The 23,417-nt window shown below is 41.6% G+C and overlaps 1 protein-coding gene across 5 annotated transcripts in view; it reads left to right on the forward strand.

Annotated features, from left to right (window-relative positions):
- KIF21B (kinesin family member 21B) overlaps nt 1–23,417 on the forward strand; it is a 413,924-nt gene that overhangs the window by 255,464 nt on the left and 135,043 nt on the right. For 3 of the 5 annotated variants that reach the window (XM_086923173.1, XM_086923170.1, XM_086923172.1), the window contains exons 11-15: nt 3,510–3,731; nt 4,044–4,125; nt 13,584–13,704; nt 15,713–15,904; nt 22,694–22,893. In XM_086923173.1, coding sequence (XP_086779299.1) covers nt 3,510–3,731; nt 4,044–4,125; nt 13,584–13,704; nt 15,713–15,904; nt 22,694–22,893 — 817 coding nt within the window. The remainder of the gene's footprint in view (nt 1–3,509; nt 3,732–4,043; nt 4,126–13,583; nt 13,705–15,712; nt 15,905–22,693; nt 22,894–23,417) is intronic. The other 2 variants (XM_086923171.1, XM_086923174.1) reach the window with 1 other exon arrangement.

Raw genomic sequence — 23,417 nt, forward strand, 5'->3', positions numbered from 1 at the left:
TGTCCGTGTTCAACTTTAGGCGGCTGCTGTTCATCCATTCGGCGACGTCTTTCATCCCTTCGTGAAGGTTTGCTTTGGCGGTGTCGGGGTCTTTGGTGAGGGAGTGGATCAGCTGGGTGTCATCGGCGTAGGAAATGATGTTCAGGTTGTGGTTGCGAGCGATGGCAGCTAGTGGTTTCATGTAGATGTTGAAGAGAGTGGGGCTGAGCGAAGATCCTTGCGGGACGCCGCAGATGACTTCGGTGGCCTCCGAGCGGAACGGCGGGAGGGGTACTCTTTGTGTTCTTCCGGAGAGGAATGAGGTGATCCAGTCCAGGGCCTTACCCTGGATGCCGGTGTCGTTGAGTCGTTGGACTAGGGTGCGGTGGCAAACAGTATCGAATGCAGCGGAGAGGTCTAGGAAGATGAGTGCCGCCGTTTCACCGTTGTCGAGCAGGGCTCGGATGTCGTCAGTGGCTGCGATGAGGGCGGTCTCGGTGCTGTGATTGGCTCTGAATCCGGACTGCGATGGGTCGAGGGATCCGTTCGTCTCGAGGAAGGCGGCCAGTTGCTTGTTGACGACCTTTTCGATGACTTTGGCCGGGAAGGGAAGGAGCGAGATGGGGCGGAAGTTCTTGAGGTCGGTCGGGTCCGCTGTTGGTTTCTTCAGTAGTGCGCTGAGCTCGGCGTGCTTCCATCTCTCAGGGAAGGTGGCTGTGTTGAAGGAGGTGTTGATGATGTCTCGGAGATGGGGTGCGATGGTGGGGGCCGCTTTGTTGAAGATGTGGTGGGGGCACGGGTCGGTTGGCGATCCGGAGTGGATGGTGTTCATCATGCTTGTCGTGTCTTCGGGGGTCACCTCGGTCCATGTCTGGAGGATGGCGGCTGGGTGCGTAGGTTCGACCGGTGGGTGCGGGGGTTGAGCGCTGAAACTGTTGTGGATGTCGGAGATCTTGCAGTGGAAGTACGAGGCGAGAGAGTCGCAGAGGTCCTGTGAGGGGGTGATGTTGTTGTTGCCGGTGCTGGGGTTGGAGAATTCCTTGACGATGTTGAAGAGTTCCTTGCTGTCATGGGCGTTCTTGTCCAGTCGTTCCTTCAGAGATTTCTTCTTTGTGGTGCGGATGAGCTGGTGATGTCTGCGGGTGGCGAGTTTGAGGGCGGTCATGTTGTCGGTGGTCTTGTTGAGGAGCCAGGTCTTCTCGAGGGTGCGGCAGGCCTTCTTGGAGTCCTTGAGTTTGTCTGTGAACCAGGGAGTCTTCTTGCTTCTGGGTCTGGTGAGTGGGTCCTTCAGTGGGGCGAGGTCGTCAGCACTTGTGGTCAGCCACTGCGTGAGATTGCAGGCTGCTGTGTTAGGGTCCGTTGTTCTGACGGGTGGGTTCTGGCTGAGGGAGGTGGCGAGCTGGTCGGCGGTGATCTTGCTCCAGTTCCTGTGGGGAACCTGCTTCGGGTGGTGGTGGTGTTGATGTATTTGTCGGCCAGGATCCTGCTGTTCCTACTTTCACTATTTTTTATCTTTTATTTCGTAATTGTTATACTACTTTATTGTGATACAAAGCACTCCCTGTGATATTCTACGAGACATGGACATTCGAAGATCTATACTCATTTCTGTTAGCGATGGTCAAGAAGAATTTCGATGTTCCTCTGTACATTTCGAAACTAAGGATAAAGACATCAAAAACATCAACATCTGCACCTCACGGTCTTCTGGAATACGGCTTGGTGCCTCCACACGCTAACCTGAGACAAACAGTCTCAGATGCCTATCCCTGCTCTGAGATAGGATGTAAATAGCATGACATTGTACATAGAAACATTTTAAATGGATTGTTCCAATAATATCCAGAGTCACAAATTAATTTCTATCAATCAGTTCCTTAGTCTAATATTAGAACGATGGCCTTATTTTAGGAATTAGAAGAACATTGAAATCAAATAGCATTGTAGCTGTGCTTGCTATGAATCTGTGTAGCAGCACTACTGGCTGCAAAAACACGTTAATCTATATGGCAGATACACCCTGTCATGCCTACAATGATCTGGAAACTTAGTTTTATCTCACTTAAATGTAATATGGTGGTAACCAGCACTTCAAGCTGAGATTAAAAATGTACCTCATGACTATCATTATAATGGACTTTTCTTAGATTTACTGACAGTCAGGGAAAAAGATATAAATGAAAAGATGTAACAATTTCTACCCTATAGTTCCAGTGGGCAATTAGTTCCCTGGAAGATCCATCATGACTCCCAGCTGAGTTTAACTAATCCTTCCAAATCTGGGCTCTGCAATGGTATAGGCCCGTGTCCCGGTGAGATGTTCTAACGTCTTACCAACTTAATTCTTTTGGACAACTAAGCTGTAAAATGATGGGTCTGACAAGATGGGCAAATCATATCTACTCTGCCTGACAAGGGAGGATACTACGTTAGCTCCAGTTACTCTCCATTGCAGAACCACAGGCACCATTTTAGTTCAAAAATGAAATTAAAATCAATTTGACATGAGTAAGAACATGACTGGGATGTTGGGAGACTTGTTGGGATACATAATTATGGACATGTATGAGCCCAACGTACAAAATCTCCCAGAAAGGGAGGAAAACTGCAGATTTGTATAGGGATATGGACATTGATTCACCAAAATACAAGGGCTACAAGAAGTGACATTACAAACCTTTCCTCTTCATGCTATCATAGGTTAACTGCTTACTCCCCCTTTATCATCTCGCCTGTCCCCTATTCGTGGTTGAGGGCTAAGACATTAGTTTGGAGGGAAAGTTCAGAAAGTAACGAGAGTTCCATATTTCATCTTTTCATTCTCTTTCTGCCGCTGTCTTCATGACCCTAGAGACCGAGGGTAGTGAGGGCACTACCAAGGGTACCAAAAGGCAATCCAGGGATAGCAGCTTCTACCCCTGGTGAACCCCAATTGGTATCCAAGCATGTGAACTGTCAACAAACAAGAACCCTTTGTGATTGTGCTTGCATTTAGCCAGTGCCATGTCTCAATGGTACCCTCTCGGCACAAAAACACATTACAGGTCAACAGAACCAAAATGCTCACTCTCACACTTACTTATGCATTGTTGCATGTGCTCCTTCCTGTCTCTGCTGAACTTCAAAGAGAAAATTGTGGATGGTTTTTGAAAGTGAACAATACACTATCGAACACATGTGGGTAGGAAATACAGATACAGCTGTGCTCATGCTGAGGCAGATGTATACTATATATCTCACATTCTTAGGCTCATCTAGAAGTGGGATGTGGTAGAAAGAAAGGAGGTGAAGACTCAGAAAAAATCAATTATTAGTGCCAGAGGGCTTCCTAAAGTTGACCTTTGTTTAGGTGAATTTACTGACAAGGAACTATCTTCGGGTGAAGACTATCTTGCCTTCTGTGGTAGAAGTGTTTGGCAGACGGAATTGTAGAGACTGGCATGTCATTGAAAATTTTGTCTTGTGATAAGGTCTTAGAATCCATGAATTTCATCCAAAAATTTTTCTTCTCTCTTTTCTTCTCTCCACAGGTCTAAGCTTCTGGAGAGTGAGGCCATGAATGAGTCCCTGCGCCGGGGTCTATCGCGTTTGTCATCCAGACCCACTTATAACATGGGTGGATCGCCAGGACCAGGGTTAATAATGGGCAGCCCTACAGTTTCCATGGAAGCAGAAGCAACTGATGTAATTAAGCGTGCCAAGCAGGATGTGGAACGTCTGAAGAAGAAGGAAAAGAAGCAAAGAAGAAAGAGGTAAAACAGACCAGAGAACAGCCCATTCAAACCTGGATCAGTGGATCCAGTGGTATTCATACAATTGCAGCAATTGCGGCCAGGCTGTTTAAAGCAGGCCAGGGCAGATATAATTTAGCTGCTATTGCTGATCATGGGATCAAGGAGATATCAGTGAAGTTGCAAGTATTTTTGGGGCATTCCAACTCAGAGGAAGTTGACAGTAACAGCCAGGTCTTTGTGGTGACTTGACTGGGCTGGGATGGGATGCTTGTCTTTATTAGTTTCCTGAGATATGTGTCCCTTAATTACAAATCCTATATTTCCTTCTAGTCCCGAAAAAGAAATCTTCAAAAAAAGACAACCAGTGCCTCAAGAAAATGGTGATGAGTCAGATGAGAATGAAGCTGAAGAGGTGGGTAAATGCTTATTTATTTAAGTTTTTTTATATGGTCCTTTTATCCACTCATTGGGGACCTGAGCTCTATGAGTCTTGGAGGAGTGGGGTATGACTGTAATTTAAAAACCTGACAGTATGTAGTAGGTGGAACAAAATCAATGGGACAGTTAGGGATACTGTAGGAATGTTAAGACTGTAAAATCTTTAAAGGTTGAAGTCCAAGGCCTAATTGGAAGTGTAGCACTCACACTGTTATGATTGTGGGTTAGAGAAGGTGCCATTAATCAAATGTTGTGGCAAATAGGTGGTTCTTCAGATGTTTTCTAAACTTGGCGCAGTCATCCAGTTGTAGGTGCAAGGGCAGAGAATTCCACAGGATGGATCATTGCCCCTGTATGTGAAGGCTACCAGATTTCTTGTACATAGTCCTGCTTATTGACAGAATACATTTGTTAGAACATCTAAGGCAGTACAGGGTAAACAGTTTAATGATAAAGCTGGATGAACAGGCGTGAAGTGCTTTACATCATTGTGAAGTCGTTTTTCAAGTTTGATCTCTCTTGTACTGGGACCGAATAGAGGGATTTTAGACATTTGTAATATGGCATTCCCTTCCCAGATCATTTAACTGGTGGGAAGCAAAGTTTTGAGCTCTTTCAAGCTTTGAAATGCTCGCTGTGGGGAGTCCAGTGGCTAGGCTATTACAGTGGTCCCAAATCGGAAAGTGCCACTGCGATGACAAGAGAAATGTTTCGGTAGCAGTACAGCACTCTCAAAATCCCCCTGTAGGAGTCGAGATGGTGGAAAGCAGTTTTGCAGATATCATTTGCTTGAGGGTTGATTGAGAGGTCACTGACAAAGAGTACTCCCAAGTTGCAAGGATTTGTTGGACGAGATAGTTGGGTAGGCCAGGGAAGAGTGATGGCTGGGTGGAAAAGTGGGGGCTGATGATTTCCCTTAGCAGTTGTTCTTCTGTTTATTCGCCATTGAATCATAACTAGTTGTTCTTCATCCATCTGGGTTATATATGCGGCAATGAAGCAAATAAAGGAGCTTTTCGGAATTGTCGTCCAGCCTGAGGTAGATATTTTTCATCCATATCCATGGGACATTCTATCTAATAGAAGTTCATGATGGCAGTAAGGGTTGTTATGTGAAGTGACAGTCCAGAGCCTTGGTGAACTCCCCAGTGGATATTTATGGTTTTGGAGATGAGTAGTGCAAGTTTACTTGATGGAAACAGCTTAGCCTATTGACTCAAAACAGGACCAGGTAACTGGGCTGACGAGGACACATTGTTCAGTAAGATATAATGGTCTATGGTATTGAAAGCAGATGAAAGATTCAAGAGGAAAGTAGTCCTTGGTCACGCTCCTCAAAAAGTTTTTCCCTGATGTTGAGAAAAGTGGCCTCATTGCCTCAGCGGGGTCTCTAAAACCTGACTGGTAGTTGCTTAGGAAGTTGTTTGCCTTTGGGTGTGAGGACAGGTGGCGGGTAATGACTGTTTTGAGTGATAGCTTAGAACTCTCAAAAATACCACTGATATGTCTCTCGCATTCATCCACCAATCAACGTGTACTTAAAGCCCTACCACACGTTGATGCATAACGAGTAGAACTGGTACAGTTTAATATCTGTGCACTACAAAGGCTTCTTGTACAGTTTCTAATGAGAGGTACAGATCCTTTGTACAAGAAAGAAAGGAAAGCCTGTCCCCACCTGGACCAAAGAGGCAGCTTTGTGGGAACCATGCACTCATATAAGTTGAGATATGATTTGACACAGATGGAAAGGTTGGTAGGTCTTTTTGAGTTTGCTACATGGCTGCACTTCACAAGCTATTTCTTCTCTGTGCATGCTATATATTTCTTTCTACATGATGCAGAGGCTAATTTTCAACTAGTCATACACAGTGTCACATGTTGAAGGGTCAGTTTTCCTTGTTGGAATTCAACATTTAGGTCTGTTTTCACATGACTTTTTGCAGATACTCCATTCTTCGTCTTTTCTCTCAGTTTCATTTTCCACTTTGCTTTTCTTTCACTCCAATTTCTCTCCCCTGTACAATAATTGTCTTATTAAACTGTTCTTCGGGCAGATGTCTCTCATGCGTAACAAAATATTTGTACCTATGTAAAAGATAATTGGAATAGTAGCTGCACATTCTCAAGTGGTAATAATGACACTTTTTAGATCTGGCTACATAGCACAGCTAATGTGAATAGCAGACTGAGCCACAAGAAGCACTATCGTGAGAAGGATCAGTCGACATATTGATTCCATGAGCCCAGCATTTGTCTGGGCAGAAGCCGCTGTGCTACTGCTGAGTGCTTGCTCTGTTTGCCTTGTGGGAAAGCTTCTGCTCGATACAGCAGGACTGGGTTTGTTATGGTTATAACCAATGATCAAGGCTATAGGCCTCATGTGCTTATGATGAAAAGTTACAACAAAGACCATAGGAAACATGTATTTTTGTGTGAAGTACATATGCTAAAAGCACCAATAGTCTTTAAAGGTGGATTGCTAAAGCCCGTAGAGCTGTATTTTGTTACACGGAATCACACAGATTACTGTAGTAGGCATGGGCTTTAGTGTTTGTTACCCCCCCTACCAAACTCCGAGGGTAGAAGATTTGCACTTTGATAATCCTTGTTTATCACTCCTAGGAAGTGAGGTTTATTGTTTTGGTAGCTGTAGTGTTGTATATATGTTCATTTTATGCCCGTGTGCCTGGCAGTTGCCTTGTGGGAAAGAATATATTGCAATATAGTGGAGCTGGTTATGGCGACCAGTCAATGATAAAGGCAATAGACATGATCGTTTCACTCATGCCAAAGGTTTGATTTCTTTATTATGAAAAGCAATGACACAGACAGGAGACGAGACATACTTATTATGAAAATATATGCCTAGACCTAGTTGTTCTCCTGAGGCGGAAGCCGGGAGTTGTGTTGCGCGTATTTCTGCATGTACTTTGTGCTTTTTAACCTTAAAGATCTTTAGTTCGGCATTTTGCCTATTTTTAACCCACCACCGCACTCACCCTTACTCAGCCGAATAGGCGCTGAGCATCACACTCACTCGGAGGCGGCTGGAAAATTATAGTGGCCATCTTGGGGAGGTTAACCCAGGGTAGCAGTCTAGGCGTTGGAGGCGCTCTGCGCTCTGCGCCAGCATAAAAACAGACGGGCATGCCTCCGCGCAGCGGACACGTGCAGCGGACGCACCTTCAACGTGCCAAAGGAGCGCCTAAGGAAAGCCCGTCTGGGCCTGTCCAGGCTAGGTCGGGCCCCGGGCCCAGTCTCCCTGCACAACCCACTCCAGGCAAGGTTAATTACAGCTACAGTAAGGAACAGCTCCTTGGACTTAGAGAGAGGGAAAGCACGAGATGCACAAATACTTTGGCCGGAGATATGGCTCAGAGATCCTGCCCCTATTGTAAGTTTGAAGTCATATCGGAAGTACCGACAGCGCAAGCATCTTGTAAGATTAAGCCTTTGTCACTAGCACTGCTTAATTGTCGCTCCCTCCCGAAACATGCGACTGAGATTGGCATGTTACTGGAAGAGAGAGACCTTGATGTGCTCTTTTTAACCGAAACATGGACCAACTCATGCTCAGATCCGGATTTTGTCCGGGCCTTACCCTTAAATTATGCTATCCTGAGACAAGATCGGGATGATGGGCGAGGGGGGGGCATTGCAATTATTTATAAAAATAGCTATGGCTGTAGGTCTTCGAGTTGCCCTATTCCGGATTGCGAGAGTATGATGTTTGCTGTTTCCTTCTCCCCTATATGCACTCTCTCTGGGATACTTCTTTATCGCCCTCTAGGGGCACATGCCAGATTCTGCGACGAGCTCCCAAACATTGTCATAAATTATTCCAGTCCTTCTCCCAATTTTTCCATCTTGGGGGATTTTAATATTCACCTGGATGTTCCTAACACTCCTGCATGGCAGAATCTTACGGCAGGTCTGGAGGTGCTCCATTTAAAACAATTAGTCAAAGGCCCCATGCACAGAGCAGGACACACTCTTGATCACTTTTTTACTAATCTTAATAATCTTAGCTTTGAGGAATCTCTGATAGTCCCTTGGTCGGATCATGCGCTTTTATCTTTTTCGTGGTTCCCCTGTGAGCAGGTTCTCCCGGTAACTACAACAAAAAAACCTAGCCGTATTTGGTCTAAGTTATTAGTAGATAAATGGACCACGAACCTCAAAATGAATGTGCCGGCCTGCAGCTCCGACCCTTTAACGGCAAACACCCTTCTTAACAATTGGCTGGAGTCCTCACTTGACGTAACTCTGCCAAAACTGAACTCTGCCATCGGACCGGCGTTAATAAAAAAGCTTGATTCACTCCTGAACTAAAATCTCTTAAACAAATCTGTAAACGGTATGAAAGAAAATGGAGGAAAGAGATACTCCGAGACCAATAAAGGGAATTATAGAAACTGCATTGCGGACTTATACAAATAAAATAAAAATAACCCAGTCAAGCTATTACCAAGGAAAGATATCTTCTGCCTCAAATTCCCCGTGGGCAATTTTCAACATTTTTAAATCACTGGTTACTCCCCCCAGCCCCCTTAGTGATCCCCTACTCGCACAGAAACGCTGCGATGAATTAGCAAACTTTTTTGCCGCTACAGTGGCTAATATCTATTCTTTATTTCAGCAAGTGGACCTGGTACCACTCCGTCCCCCTCCCCTAGGGCTGGTTGGGCTCAATTTGTTCAATCCGCTTGATCTTTCTACCGTGCAGCAACTGCTGGGAAACCTTAAGTCCGGCTCCCCCGCCGATGCTGCCCCTCCTACCATTCTTAAGATGGTATCAGAGATGGTGGCTCCAGTCATCCAGGAGGTAATTCACTCTTCCCTTGCAGCGAGTCTCGTTCCACCCTCATGGAAGCAGGCTAGAGTGAAGGCACTCTTAAAAAAACCTAACATGGACCCGGAGGAGTGGGCTAATTATCGCCCCATTTCCTTACTGCCGGGCACTAGTAAGCTGGCCGAAAAGCATGTGAATTCAATATTATCTACCTTTCTAGAAAACAACAAATCCCTCCATCCCACCCAGTCGGGCTTTAGGCGTAAACAGGGCACAGAGACCGCCCTCATTGCAGTGGCCGAAGACGCTAGGAAAATCGTGGATGCTGGAAGCTGCGCCGTTATCATCTTATTAGATCTAAGCGCAGCCTTCGACACTGTCAATCATACCATCATGATTCAAAGGCTGAGTGAAGTGCAGGTCTCAGGTGTTGCTTGAAGTGGCTTCAATCCTTTCTCACGGACAGAACTTTTGCTGTCCTTGAGGAGGAGGGAATTTCAATTCAGATGTCCCTGCAGTGCGGCGTCCCCCAGGGATCCTCCCTCAGTCCTACCATGTTTAACATTTACATGAGGCCGTTGGCTGAGGTGGTTCTTCCCTGGGGGTGCAACTGGTCACGTACGCCGATGACACCCAGTTAATAATTTCACTCTCTGGACAGGACACTGCTTGTAAAAATCTTTCCGCATGCCTAAGTGAAGGACTCAACTGGATGGACGAGTCCTTCCTGAAGCTGAACGGTACACAAACTGAAATCATGATGTTAGGACATGATGCACCTACTAACGTTGATGCCTGGTGGCCTAGTAATCTTGGCCAACCCCCTTCCCCCAAGAAACAAATTAAGAGTTTAGGTGTTTGGCTTGACCCTACTCTTAGCTTCTTGGTTCAATCTCGCAAGGTGGCGGCTACTTGCTATGCCCTCATAAGACTAATAAGGAAGATTCTTAAACTCCTCCCTTTTGAAGCCAGGCGCCTGCTGGTATAGGCATTGATCCTATCACGGCTGGATTACGCGAATGCACTTAATCTCGGTGCTCCTCAGGGAACCATCAAAATCCTACAGACAGCCCAAAACTGTGTGGCACGACTGCTGTTGGATATCCCTAAGAGGAGCTTGGCTAAGCCTGCGCTATGTCAGCTGCACTGACTCCCAGTACAGCACAGGATTTGGTTCAAGGCAATGACCATTGTGCATAAGGCCATGGTAGACTCGGAACCAGCCTTGATCCAACCTATGTTTCAACTCCACCACATTCCACGTACTCTAAGGTCAAGCAATAAAAAATTCTTGAGTGTTCCTAAGATAAAAAGGACCCGTATGGGTGGTAGATGCTTCTCCCTACAGGCTTCGAAATTCTGGAACCAGCTTCCCGACATCATCCGATTGGAATCTAACCATCTGAGGTTCAGGAAACTTTTAAAAACCTTCCTTTTCCCCTGAACCACGGAGGAATGAACCGGTTGTTTTAATGCGCTGGGATGCCTCCGGGTAGCCATGCGCTATATAAGTGCGTAATCATTCATTCATATATGCCAGAGCTAATAGGCATTGAAGGCTAGTTTGACATTACACTGTGCTTGAGTCCAGAGACAGGAATTTTGTTACATGGAATCTCATTCATTACCGAAGTAGCCATGCCTTTGATGTAGGTTACCCATGTGCTATATCTGCATCGTGATACCCCTTTTTAGGCCCTCTTTGGAGGGATTTATGTTGTTTTTCTAAATAAATGTTGTATATATTTTATAACTTCATGATTGTGTCCCTAATAGTTGCCTTGGTGTTAGTTATCCAATCAGGCAAACTCTGGTGGTAGAAGATTTACTCTGATAATCACTGCTAGATTGTGAGATGGGCATAACTCGCTTAGTTGTCTGCCAGGTTCAGGATTTAAAAAAAAATCACGAATATATATATATATACATACATACATACCTATGCTAGCACAGAGGGACTTTGGGTTGCCCCTTTTCTGTCATTATTCTGTTAGAGTGGCTTTCATACTCTCCACCCATGGCAGCAAAGAGCACGGGCATGGTCATCCTACTTCATCCATGTTGAACTGTGAAATTAGCCTGATCACATAAGCATATCTGTCTGAAAATGGTTGGGCATCAGTTAGAGAGTATATGTATCAAGCCTTTAGTTTCCCATGTTTTTCTTTACATAGGTCTACTTTCATTTGTATCCTTTTACTTTTTTGTTTGTATTTTTTAGAGTGTCCTGCAGCGCACCCTACTGTCGCACTGGGCAACTTGCTGGCTGCTCATTTATTCTGTAGTGCATCGCATGTCACATGGTCACTGCCACCTTTGAATGGTATTCTGCATTTTGTACCATTGGCTTCCTGTTATAAGATGGCCACTCCATTTAGAATCATTATTCTGCGCATTTTAGATCGGTACAACAATGATACACTCTGCACAATACCATTCCAAATTCGCCACCCAGAACAATGTTTGTCTGAGGATTTGGTCCGTCGGTTAGACTGCCGACTTTGGTGCTGGAAACCAGGGTTTGAGCCTCGGGATCGTGGTCACATCCTGTGATTCTGAGCAAATCACTTAATCTCCCCGTGCCTGAATGTGTAAGTAACCGGTGCTCATGTAAAGCGCTCCAATACCTTCGGGTCGAGTTCGCGCTATATGAAATATGCAAAAAAAGAATGTTTGCTGAGTGGACATCTTGTAATGGTATTGTGCATAGTGTATCATTGTTTTGTCGCTTTAAGACGCAGGTTTTGAATGTAGCAGCCAGATTAAAACTTTAAAAGAATAATGCACTATGTATAATACCATTGCTAGATGGCTTTTTTTTATTCTAAGCAAATGCCTGCCATGTTTAGATGAGGTCATGTATTTTATTTTTTATTTTTACCCGTTTCCTGCCTATATTTATTGAGTTGTATGTGTGTTTTTGTGAATGCATGAGACATTGGGTGAGTCAATGGATGCATCAGTGTAATGATGAATGTTGAGTCATTTTCAAATATTAGCCAGAGCAGTGACATTGTCAATGCTCGTTCTAATTCAAGTTTTGATTCTGTGGAATAACTGACTGACCTCACTTCTTTTTACCTGCTTTGCTGAGATAGTGGGTTAAACTCATAGGGCTATTTTAACTCCCAATCTTACCATAAAGCTAAACTTCCAGGTGTCTTTTTTTTATTGCATTTTAGATTGATATATCACACACGCGTCTTCTTTCGCCGAAGCTCCCTTACAATGTTTGGTCCCCAACTGCCACCATCTGGCCATTTATATGTAGTGCGCGAGCTCCCTTCAAAGTTTCCCAGTAAAAGATGACATGCGTTAAAGGCATTTGAAGTTTGCGAAATGTGGGTTCGAGTCAAATCTGGGCGGAGAATGCAAGTCCAGAATATAATAAGTGAGGCCGGTTATGTTTGTTGTGCATCGAATCAATGAAATAAAGGCCAGGCCACTATTTCTTTCCAGATGCTTTGTATTGTAGCATCGTTGACCTGCTACTGCGTAATATTCAAGGCACTGTGTTGGTACTAAGCCAAGACTTCTTCACACAGTATATTAAATAAATAACCTCGCATTTTGGATTGATTTTAATAAATAAACTGTAACGAAAGCGATGAATGACGCCTTCCCATTGGGCCTCGCTCTCTCCGTATCTTTTATATCATCACTGGGTGATACTGATACGTCTGCATCGTTTTAAGGCGTGTAAACGCGGAAGGTTGCAGCCAACAATATGGGGTAAAAAACCTTTAGTATTCGTTTACGAACACACGTTTATGAGCTCAAAGTAAATCCCAGCCTTGGATACAGCTTGTTTCCTTCCGGTGTGTCGCAACGGTTGAATGACTGTTTCTTTTGCCATATGCTTTATAGGGAAATATAGTAGGCCTTCCCTTTAGCAGGCATCAGGCAGAGCGAGGGCGCATTTCCTGATGTAAAAAACAGGTGAAAATATATTATAGTTTTTTATTAAATTTTGCACCTGAATTCAAGGCATCGTCTTTATATAGCTAAAAGAAACAGCAAAAGTGTTGCTTTTGCAATTTCAGGCTTTATTTTACAACTGCAACCAGATATGCCTTCCGATTCCAAATAAAAATAGAATTCGAGCACACCTTCATGAAGGTGGTTTCTGCAATGTGAGGCTTTATATTGTTACATTTAAACATATAAGAAGTCTGAAGCTTCTACTTAATCTTTTCTGCAGGCCGCCCTCATTTTCGAAACCTACTCCCACTTTTATGTGGCCAAGTTCGAGAAAGGAGAACTCATTTTGGACTATTCTTTATTAACTCAGTAATTTTTCATGACAAGTGTTTTTTTTTTTTGCTGATGCTGTTTTGTCGTCCTTCAATTATTTTAAGCACGTGGTTTCTTCATTCTGACACATGCTAGAAAGCCTACGGTTATTAAAGTCAAAGTGCACATTATGATTTAACGGCATGAAAATAGGAACCCCAGATGGGACAGGCAGTCTTTTTCTGCCGTCACTATCTACGTGTCTATAGGGCCAGATGTATCAAAGGGTTTTGGCCATTCTGTGTCTATGGGGAAATGTGTTGATACATATGGTGTCTTGCTGATGTATTTGCGTAATTTCGCTGTTTCATTAAAAATGGCTCGTCTCATGTTCTGCTGCTCAGGAGGAAGAGGAGGAGCGAGATGAAAGCGGCTGTGAAGAAGAGGATGGCAGAGAGGACGAGGATGAAGACTCGGGTAGCGAAGAGAGCCTGGTGGACTCTGAGTCGGATGCCGAGGAGAAGGGTGAGTAAAGGGAGCAGTAGCATTAATGAACAGGGGCGGTACTGTCATTAAAGGTACTATCAAGGATGAGTTTGATAAACCAGGCATCTTCTGTCTTAGACGTCTCAAACTGTCAGTTCGATGCATCAGTAAGAAGCACCATGACATAATAATTGGGACATTAATATCTTCCAGACTCAGCTACAGGGATGCTTTTTTGAGTGGCTTCCCCAATATCAAATTGCGAAACTGCAGGATGTTCAGGCTGCAGATGCCCATATAATTCTTTTGTTTTAAACATCATTTTTATTATTACTTCATTCATCTTCCAAACCCCTTTCAACAGAAATAAACAGAACATGACAATAATTTTGTTAATTTTTTTTCAATATGACTGTACGTTATGTCATTCCAGAATGAACCCATTCAGGTCCACCTTCCCATGGCATCTGACTATTAATATCAAAAGATTGGAGATCATCTCTGGGGCGAGTTTATCTCCTCATTGGCTGGCAGTTCAAAAATGTATTATGTTTAAACTCCTTTCCTGAATAAATGGGTCTTAAAGTCTCCAGAGGAAATGTACCCACCACTGTCTTGATGAATCATGAACATCTGCCAAACAGGAACTTGTAATAATTCCCTAGACCTCGATACAATATGAGATCAGCGGGCTTCATATATTGGCCCCAAGGAATGGAATATAACATTAAAAAACGACTCTCATTACTTTAGGAAGGACATTACAATTTTTGTTCTGATTACCAGGGTTCTGACATCAGATTTTGTTATAGTGATGCCTTTTTTTTATTTACATGCTTGTGTGCATAGGGACACATATGTTTACAGTATGCATCGTATAGATACATCTGTACATGTGGACATTGGCACTCATAAGGCTTGTTCATGCTGCAAACCATCCATTGATGAGTGGCTACAACAGACACGAGACCTCTGGGGAACAAAGAAATGCCTAATCCTTGCACACAGATGAAGTGAAGGTTCACTTTTTCTTTAAGCAGTAGCACATAACCAGGGATCTATAACAGAATTACCTGCATGTATTATGGACATGAATAAGGCAAGATCTCTTTTTAAGTAGAATCTGAATCCATAAAGAGTGGCGGCTAGGTCATGGGTTTTCCATTGTTGGGGAGGAGTTTACCTGAAGTACTCTGCTCAAGTGCAGCAGGAGCTACATTGGGGAAGAAATCCTGAGTGGGCACCCTCTCTGTGTCGCCTCCTCTACTCCTGCCTGATTGTCTCATCGCCCATCCTGACTCCAGTCCCCATGTCTCTGCCCCCAAATAACTTTATCTCCTTGACTCCTGTTCCGTTTTCCACCAACCAACGACCACGTGGGCCTGGGAAATGTACCAATTTTTTGTGTATATGTTCCAATTTGAAAAGTCTTAGATGTCTTCGGAGTAATCCCTGCACGTTCAAGAAATTTCTTGGGTTTTCTATACAAGAACATTAGTGTTTACAGGGCAACCCTACACAGAAGAGCACCAAAATGGAAGCAGATCTGCCACTCTGAACTTTGCTGATGGCAGACCTGGTGAGAGAGTAAGGGGCCCATTGAAGTTTTAAAAAGACACTCCCCAAAAGTAACTACAATTCATTTAAAAAGGCTGTTAGCAAAAGAAAAACTATAATTGTTCAGGGTAGTGCCATTTGCATGGATGCTACTGTAGTATTACCCAGTTATGCACATTAAAGCACTGTAGGAGTGGAAATACAGCTGAAAGAGCGACGTAGCAGATGAAGCGAGACATGCAAAAGGATGTGATAAGCAAGGGATGTGTCATGGGGTATGAGAGGGCCACTGGGTGTGGAGAAAGGAGAAGCCGAAGAGCTGCTGTCTTTGCAGTCTGTGGGGACTCAGGATGAAGGCGGTCAAGAGTGAAGAGTTGTTAGGGTTGTCTTTCCCCACATTGTCACATAGGCAGAACAGATAAATATATGACTTTTATAGGGAGGATAAACGTGGGGGAATATGTTGTTGCTTACATTTCCCTTGTCACAGCAGTCAACCTCCAGGCTGATTTGGCAGACCTGACCTGTGAGATTGAGATCAAGCAGAAACTGATAGACGAGCTGGAGAACAGCCAACGACGCCTGCAGACCCTGAAACAGCAGTATGAGGAGAAGCTGATCCTGCTGCAGAACAAGATCCGCGACACACAGCTCGAGAGAGACCGTGTGCTGCAGAACCTCAGTAAGTACCGAAAGAGCTATAACCAAATCACAATCAAGAGATTCAGCACAGTGCAACGAGGATGTTAGTGTTCCTGGCAATGGCTCTTGCAGCACAGCACACACAAAAGATAAGGGGTAGGAGGAAATATCGCCCCACTTCGACCTCCTAAAACAACTTACACACAGACAAGTAGAATGGGGGCTTTGTGCTTGTAATCGCTGTGATCTACGGGTGGGAAACACACCAGGGTGTTAAAACTGCCCTCACACACAAAAATCTGTGTCATGCTTCATCATGGGGCAGCCCTGGCAGTTACGGCGGTCCTATAGCGGTCTGACCGCCATAGTCATAATACAATCGTAGGACTGCTGGTGCGGCGGTCCTTGACTGCCACCTCACCTCCACCACAGGTTTGGCGGTCCAGTGGACCGCCAAACTAGTAATTAGGCCCTAAGTCAGAATACCTCACAAGACACTTTGAAACTTAGACATGGTTCTTTGACTGACAGAAAGTCAGAGCCACCAAATTGATCAGAACTGCAATCAGAGGTAGGCAGAGGGGTGATTAAATTCATACAAAGTAATGTCTGCTTTTTGGTTGATAAATATTAACAACATTATCACTCTTTCACATTACGTTTTCCCTCAGCCACGATTTGCTACATGTATATTTAGTCAAGTATTATTTAACTAATCAATGTGAATGTAACCATGCGGAAGGGATATTAGTGAGTGGACCAGCAGTTAAATGGCTCATGAAGGAACCCACAATCACATTTAACTGTGTTCATCTGGAGAGCTTGTATGAACAGGCTAAATGGTGAGAGGTGTTTATCTTTGAGGCTAAAGAAGCACCAACTTGTGTCCATGCTTGGAATGTTATGTTGTCTGTACCTCAATGCTACTCCAACTATATGACATTAGATGAATTAAACCATTTCTAATGAATGGTCCGTATGCAAGCTATTAAGGCCAGGAGATTTACATATCCTGTCACATACCAACTATTGTGGCATCTTGAGAAGCAGTCATTGATTGCCCTGGAAATATCAGCCGTAAAATGACTCAGAGAATCCCACACGAAGGGGTTAATGGACAATGCGGCCAGGGGTGTAATGCAGGCCGTGCCAACCCTGAAGCACAGGGGGAACCTCAACCCTATAGGGGGCCCCCATTGAGCTGAAGACCAATAAAGATTTGTGAAATATGGGATACGCAGGGGCCCCTCATCACATTCTGCAGGGAGGCCCTATAATTTTGTGTTCCACCACAAAATGCTGCCTAGGGAACGGGGGTTGCTGCCACATAACTGAGGGTTGCAGATGGTTTTATAAAGCTCTTCACATATTGGGTGATATGAATAACACTTTGGAAAATATTGCATTTTGGGCTATATGAGATCACAATTGTGGTAGAATCTTAGTAGTTTTCCGAAGATTATCACGTCTCCTAAGATTAATTTCCAAATTGATGATGGAACTATTGTCCATTACTTAACAATTAGATGCATGATTAGAACAAACAACCCTGCACCCTACAAGGATTTTGATCTTGTGCCATAACCGCAAGCTAGAATTGTTTTTAGTCCTACGTATCTACTAAAACATATCTATGTACCAAAATATTAATGTAAAAATATCTACTACCAATTTAACAACTTTTTATACTTAAAATTAAATGACTAAAATATCTACTTCCAAAATATAGTCTGCAAATAGCATTACAATATCTGCTACCAAAATAATAACTATAATAAGATAGTATTTTTAAAATAACATTGGATCTAACAAAATATCTACTATGAAATTATAGTGTTACAAAATATTAAGATAATTAAAATAAAAACTTTTTATAAATGGTGATAAAGGTTTAAACATGTCAATTGTTTCAGAATTACATATCGCGTATAAAAGTAATTTTTAGAACAAAAGTAAGCAAATTAACTGTATTTCTAATTTCCTAACTTTTAAATGTATGTTTCATATTTAAATAAAACAATTATAAATACAATTGAAGTTTTAAGATGTGTAATTATATGTAACACACCTTTCTCTGAGCATACTATATAAATTACATTGAATACCTGCAAAAACATACATAATTTCGTTTTTTCACAAAACAAATTAATGTCATTTAATGAAAAAAACATGCATTTAAAACATTTGAAAGTTAATAAATATAACATTTTACATTAGACATCTCAACACATATTCATTTTAAATAATCTAAATAATATTCAAATCAATATCAACTCTTTTCTAAATTCTTTAATAAATGACATACACATCTAAAATATAATTATAAAACTCCGTTCAAAAATGAAAACTGTAAAAATATTCCATTAGAGTAAATCTTACAAACATTGTGGAAATATATTTAATTTAATGTAGGGATGGGATTTGCTATTCTTCATCCTGTGCAAAAAGCATAGGTGAAACAATAGATACTTTGGGGGTCAGATTTAGGATTCTAATTCCAAACCAACAAACAAGGAAAGTGGATATAATTGGTGAAGGTCAGATTTACTATTCAACTCAAATCCAACTAAAATTGGGAAAGTGCATATGTGTGGGAAAGGGGAAGAAATTAGTTTAAATATTCTATTTCCACTCTTACTAACGTTGTGGAATGTGTGTTATTTTGGGGTAGGAAGTCGATTTTGCTATTCTAACTCAGTCCTATAAATTGTGAGGTAAGTGTACTTATAAGGGGTAAAAGGGATCAGATTTACTATGCTAACTCCAGTTTCGGGATTATTGGGCAAAGTGCAGGGGCAGATTTACTCTTCCAAATCCAGCCCCGCAAAAAGATTGGGGAAAGTGCATATACTTGTTTTAAATAAATAAAGTTTATTAGATAGAATTGTCCATATAACAATAAAAAAATATTGTGAATCATGTCAGACCCTCCTAAATGCATAACAAATAGGTCCACTAAAGCAATCCTCTCTGAATTCAACTGACATCAGAATCCAAAGGCGCCACTAGCATTGTGCAGTAGTGTGGCTCACTGGTTAGAGGCGGCAGACCCGAGAGCAGAGGACGGCCCGGGACCAGGGTTCGATTCCCGACGCGGCAGGTTTCTGGACCAGGGTCAGCGGACTCGATAATTCTCTCGCCTCGGTGCCCACTCTGATCAGCGATCACACTCGGCAACTCTGGGCATAAGCTTGCCTCATCTGCACTAACGGCCCCACCAGACCGCCGGGGATGCCTGGTCTCACCCTGGAGATACCCATTAAGGGACCATCTCTCAGGGAAGCCAGGAAGGGTTTCGCAGCGGTCGAAGCGCGGAGATACTCCTCCGTGAGTCGATCCTAGCGCTATATAAACTTGCAATTAATTAATTAATTGTGGATACTATTCTCAATCAATACCAATTTTCACATATTTTACCATCAGAGTCTTAAACGTAGGACATAGCAGCATTGTATTTTCAAATGCATCAGGTTTGGGCTGGATATCATCAATTATGAATAAACATTCCTGCTTAACCCTTCTTCATTGAGACCAGGAATTAATCCAACATAGTCACTGACACAGAAACCTCTTTCAAATAATTATTCCATTATTCATAAATTACTTTAGTTTACAAACATGTCATATTTTTAAAAACATATTGTGCAACATGTTTTCATATTATTCTTATTTTTCATAGAAAACCTCCTGATTGCACTTCTTTATACCGCAAGAAATATATAATTTAAATAACAAAGATTACAAAATATATCACAAACCACCCCACTTGCTATTCATTACCTCTCATTCGTACCTGACCATCACAATCATACACACTCCAAACACACATTTCCCAAAATCTGAGAGTATCCTTAAGTAGCCCAACAAGAAGGTCACTCCCTTTAGTCTTCTGCTTTTGTGTCTTGGCCTGGAATTGCTAAACAACCTTGGCCAACGTACATCTTGGTGGATACTCAATTCTCTTGACCACCCTCTGTCTGATAATTTATTTTGCCTAACACAACAAGTGGGGCATGATTACCTTTACACAAGTCCTATGCCAATACTTTATGACAGACTTTGCTGGAGTTAAATCTTCTCTTACAGAGTCATACCACTCCTTCCTTATAAATATGTGACACCAGGAAATGTCACCATCAGAGAAGCTTAAAATGTATGTCCAAAGATCCGATCTAATAAGACTTGAGTCCCATAATACATCTCAAATAGCTGGTGAACACCCTCCTCTTCTTACCTTCTCATTGTTTAATTTCCATCATGCAAATCTCTCAACAAACATCCATAGCACCGCAGAATACTCTGGACTGCAACACTTTGGTAATATGGAATTATTTGTAGGGTTAAGTGAGGAGGAGATCAGATTTACTATTTTAACCTCAAACCCACAAACACTTGCTAAAATGCATATAACTGGAGGGGGGAGTCATGTTTAGTTTTTTAACCCCAATCCTACTAACATTAAGGAAAGTTAATATATTTGTGGATAGTCATATTTGATATTTCATCTTCAGCCCCACAAATATTGGAGAAAATTCATATAATCGAGTGAACAGGAGGGCATGTTAGATTTTCTATTCTAAAAACTGTCATACTTACATTATGGAAGGTGAGTGAATACGTTTTGGGGAGGGGTGAGAGTTTCTGTTCTAACTCCATTAAAATTAACATTGAGAAAAATTTATACATTTGAGTGGGGCAGATTTACTATTCTAATGCCAGCCCTACAAGCATTGGAAATGGGGGTTCAGATTTACAGTTCTAGAACCAGTCACAGGAACACTGGGGAAAGTGCATGTAATTGAGGGTGAGGGTCCAATTTACTAATCTAATATTAGAGAAGGTTCATACATCTTGGGGGAGGGGTATGGTTCAGAATTACTATTCTAACTCCAGTACAACACACATTGAGGGCAAAATTAATACTCTAACTGCAAACATGTTTTAAAACATTTAATGTATATGCATTAATATTAAACAATTAAAAACAATCCCACAAATGTAATTTATAATTAGGTGTACTGTACAAATTATATTGAATTAATGTAGAAATATTTGTAAATTTATTATCTTAATATTTGTTTACTATTATTATGTTGCATACATAATATTTAATGTTTTTAAACTCAGAGCCAAAATAAAATCTAAACAAATAAAATGGAATAATTCTAGAATGCCAGTAGGTTTTACAAAATAATTTAATTTGAACACATTTACACACATAATTACTAATTAATGCCAACGTATTTAATTTATATGATGTATGACATAAAAAGTAAGAAACCTATTTATTTTTTAGATTCAATGATAATTATATTTAAAAATAACACTTTGCAAAACAAATAGGCACATCTTTAAAAGAAACACTACCACCACTTTCAACAATAGTGCTCAAAACCCCCAAAAAGTACATATATAGACAATTATTACGTACAAAAGCAATAATGTAACATATACTTCGATATTCATTTAAAAAAAATTAACGTAATCTGAAACACATAAAAACTATATTAAATCCACAATATTAGATATAAATATACACTTACCCATAATATTTAAAATCTCAATGTTTTTGTACTACAGATATTTTGACATAGATAATATGGCCAAGCAATATTTGGATTTGATATTCAGGAAACATACTTTCAAAATTAAGTCCTGAATACACTTATTTTCAGTTGAGATCTAAACATGGAGTAAGATTGTGCAGCTAAACCATCTTGAACCAGGTTTTAGGATCTTTATTTGGGTGCTATCGGGATTCAGATGTGTTTGTAGTCTGCAGCTCCTTAGTGCTACGAAAATAAGTGAAGAAGTTATACATCGCCAAGAATGGAGCAGCATGAGATAGGTGCTGAAAGCTAACCCACTAACGCTATTTTACTAAACTGTGACAGAGGTCTCAAAATACCCCATGAGATAGGTGTGGGAACTCCAGGACAGCAGTATATATATTCATACCAGAAAAGTGCAACATCTTGTATAAAGCCAGGTCGTGGGTTTGCAGTTCTGACTCCAGAGATTTTGGTGAGTTCTGCAAGGCAGTGATTTTAACTTCTCCCTCTGGTGTGGCAGAGCTAGGTTTATGAAGGATCTAAGTTTCATTATCAGTTGAAAAATTACCCAATATCTCTCTCAAGCAGAATTGTTATTATATATTTCTGAAAAATGGTGCAGTCTTTTCTTCACTACAACTGGTAGAAAAAAATAGAAGAAACATCAAATTACAAATTACATACCACCATGTAACCGGAAGTATTGTTTCCTAATTGCTGATAGTGTATTTGACTAGAAACATTTTTATTGTACAAATGCAACTGAAAAATAACAGTATTCTCTACTGATAGCAATTAAATAGACAGTACTAGGTGATAGAAAAAGATTGGAAAACAGAGAAAAAACAAATGTGGCAGGTGTAGAGGAAGCTGTGGGAAATGGAAATTTCACGAACAAACAAAAGGTCAGTAAATAGAAAGTTGTTAAAGAGAGTGTACAGTATAGCAGAACGTTTTTTAAAATTTGTTTGATTTTTTTCTCTAACGAAACCAAAAATTACCTCACATTCTAATTTAATTAAACAGAAAAGGGTTTACTTCAATGTACTTTTACATTGTGTTGCAAGTAATGTTACACTTCTGTGATAGCTAGGATATGTGCTTTTTAGGGTAACAGGTTTGCAGCTGGGCCCTGCCTGCCTAGCTGTTTGACAACTCTGTATTCCACTTTCACAGCTTCTCTTTCCTCTGGCATCCCTGGAATATTGTATTTATGCAGTTTCTTTCTGTTATTTTTATCTGTCTAATATAAACTTGTATTCCCTTGTACACTGTAGGCTCTATGGAGTGCTACACAGAGGAAAAGGCCAACAAGATCAAGTCAGACTATGAGAAGCGCTTGAAGGAGATGAACCGGGACCTTCAAAAACTCCAAATGGCCCAGAAGGAGCATGCACGGCTCTTGAAGAATCAGTCACGCTACGAGCGGGAGTTGAAAAAGCTTCAGTCAGAGGTGGCAGAGATGAAAAAAGCAAAGGTAAGAAGCTGTGAAAAACACGGTGAGATTATGAATAGAGATCAAATGCAGTTGTAGATAGGCTTCTGAAACAATTTAAAGAATTGTAATTTGTTACACTGTTTGAGAGAAAAAACTTTCAAATATTTTGGATTGATGTAGGGATTTAAGTTTCATATCTATTATGGTCAATGAAGCTAAGGTTGAGGCCTGCAACAATCCCCAAAGTTCCAGCAGAGAGAGAGTGAGAGACAGTGGACAGACACCACTGTTACTGTAGTATTATGGTATATAGTGTTGACCGATGTCCTGAAATAAAGTGTGCCTTACGAGGTAAGTTGCCATTTTGGCTTGTGTGTCTAGTAGTAAGAAAAGGAAATAGAAATGTATTGTCTGATAGTGAAATGGCAGTCATTCTTTAGAATTAACTCTGTAGGATACAAGTTGTATGTATGTAAAGTTTTTAGACTGCTGTCAAAGAAAGGTTGACTTCAATCTGACACCCTCAGCTGCACAATAGCAGACGTTTTCAATGGTTTTCTTCC

The sequence above is a fragment of the Lissotriton vulgaris genome, chromosome 5, assembly GCF_964263255.1.
Source record: "Lissotriton vulgaris chromosome 5, aLisVul1.2, whole genome shotgun sequence".
In the NCBI taxonomy this organism is placed as follows: Eukaryota; Metazoa; Chordata; class Amphibia; order Caudata; family Salamandridae; genus Lissotriton; species Lissotriton vulgaris.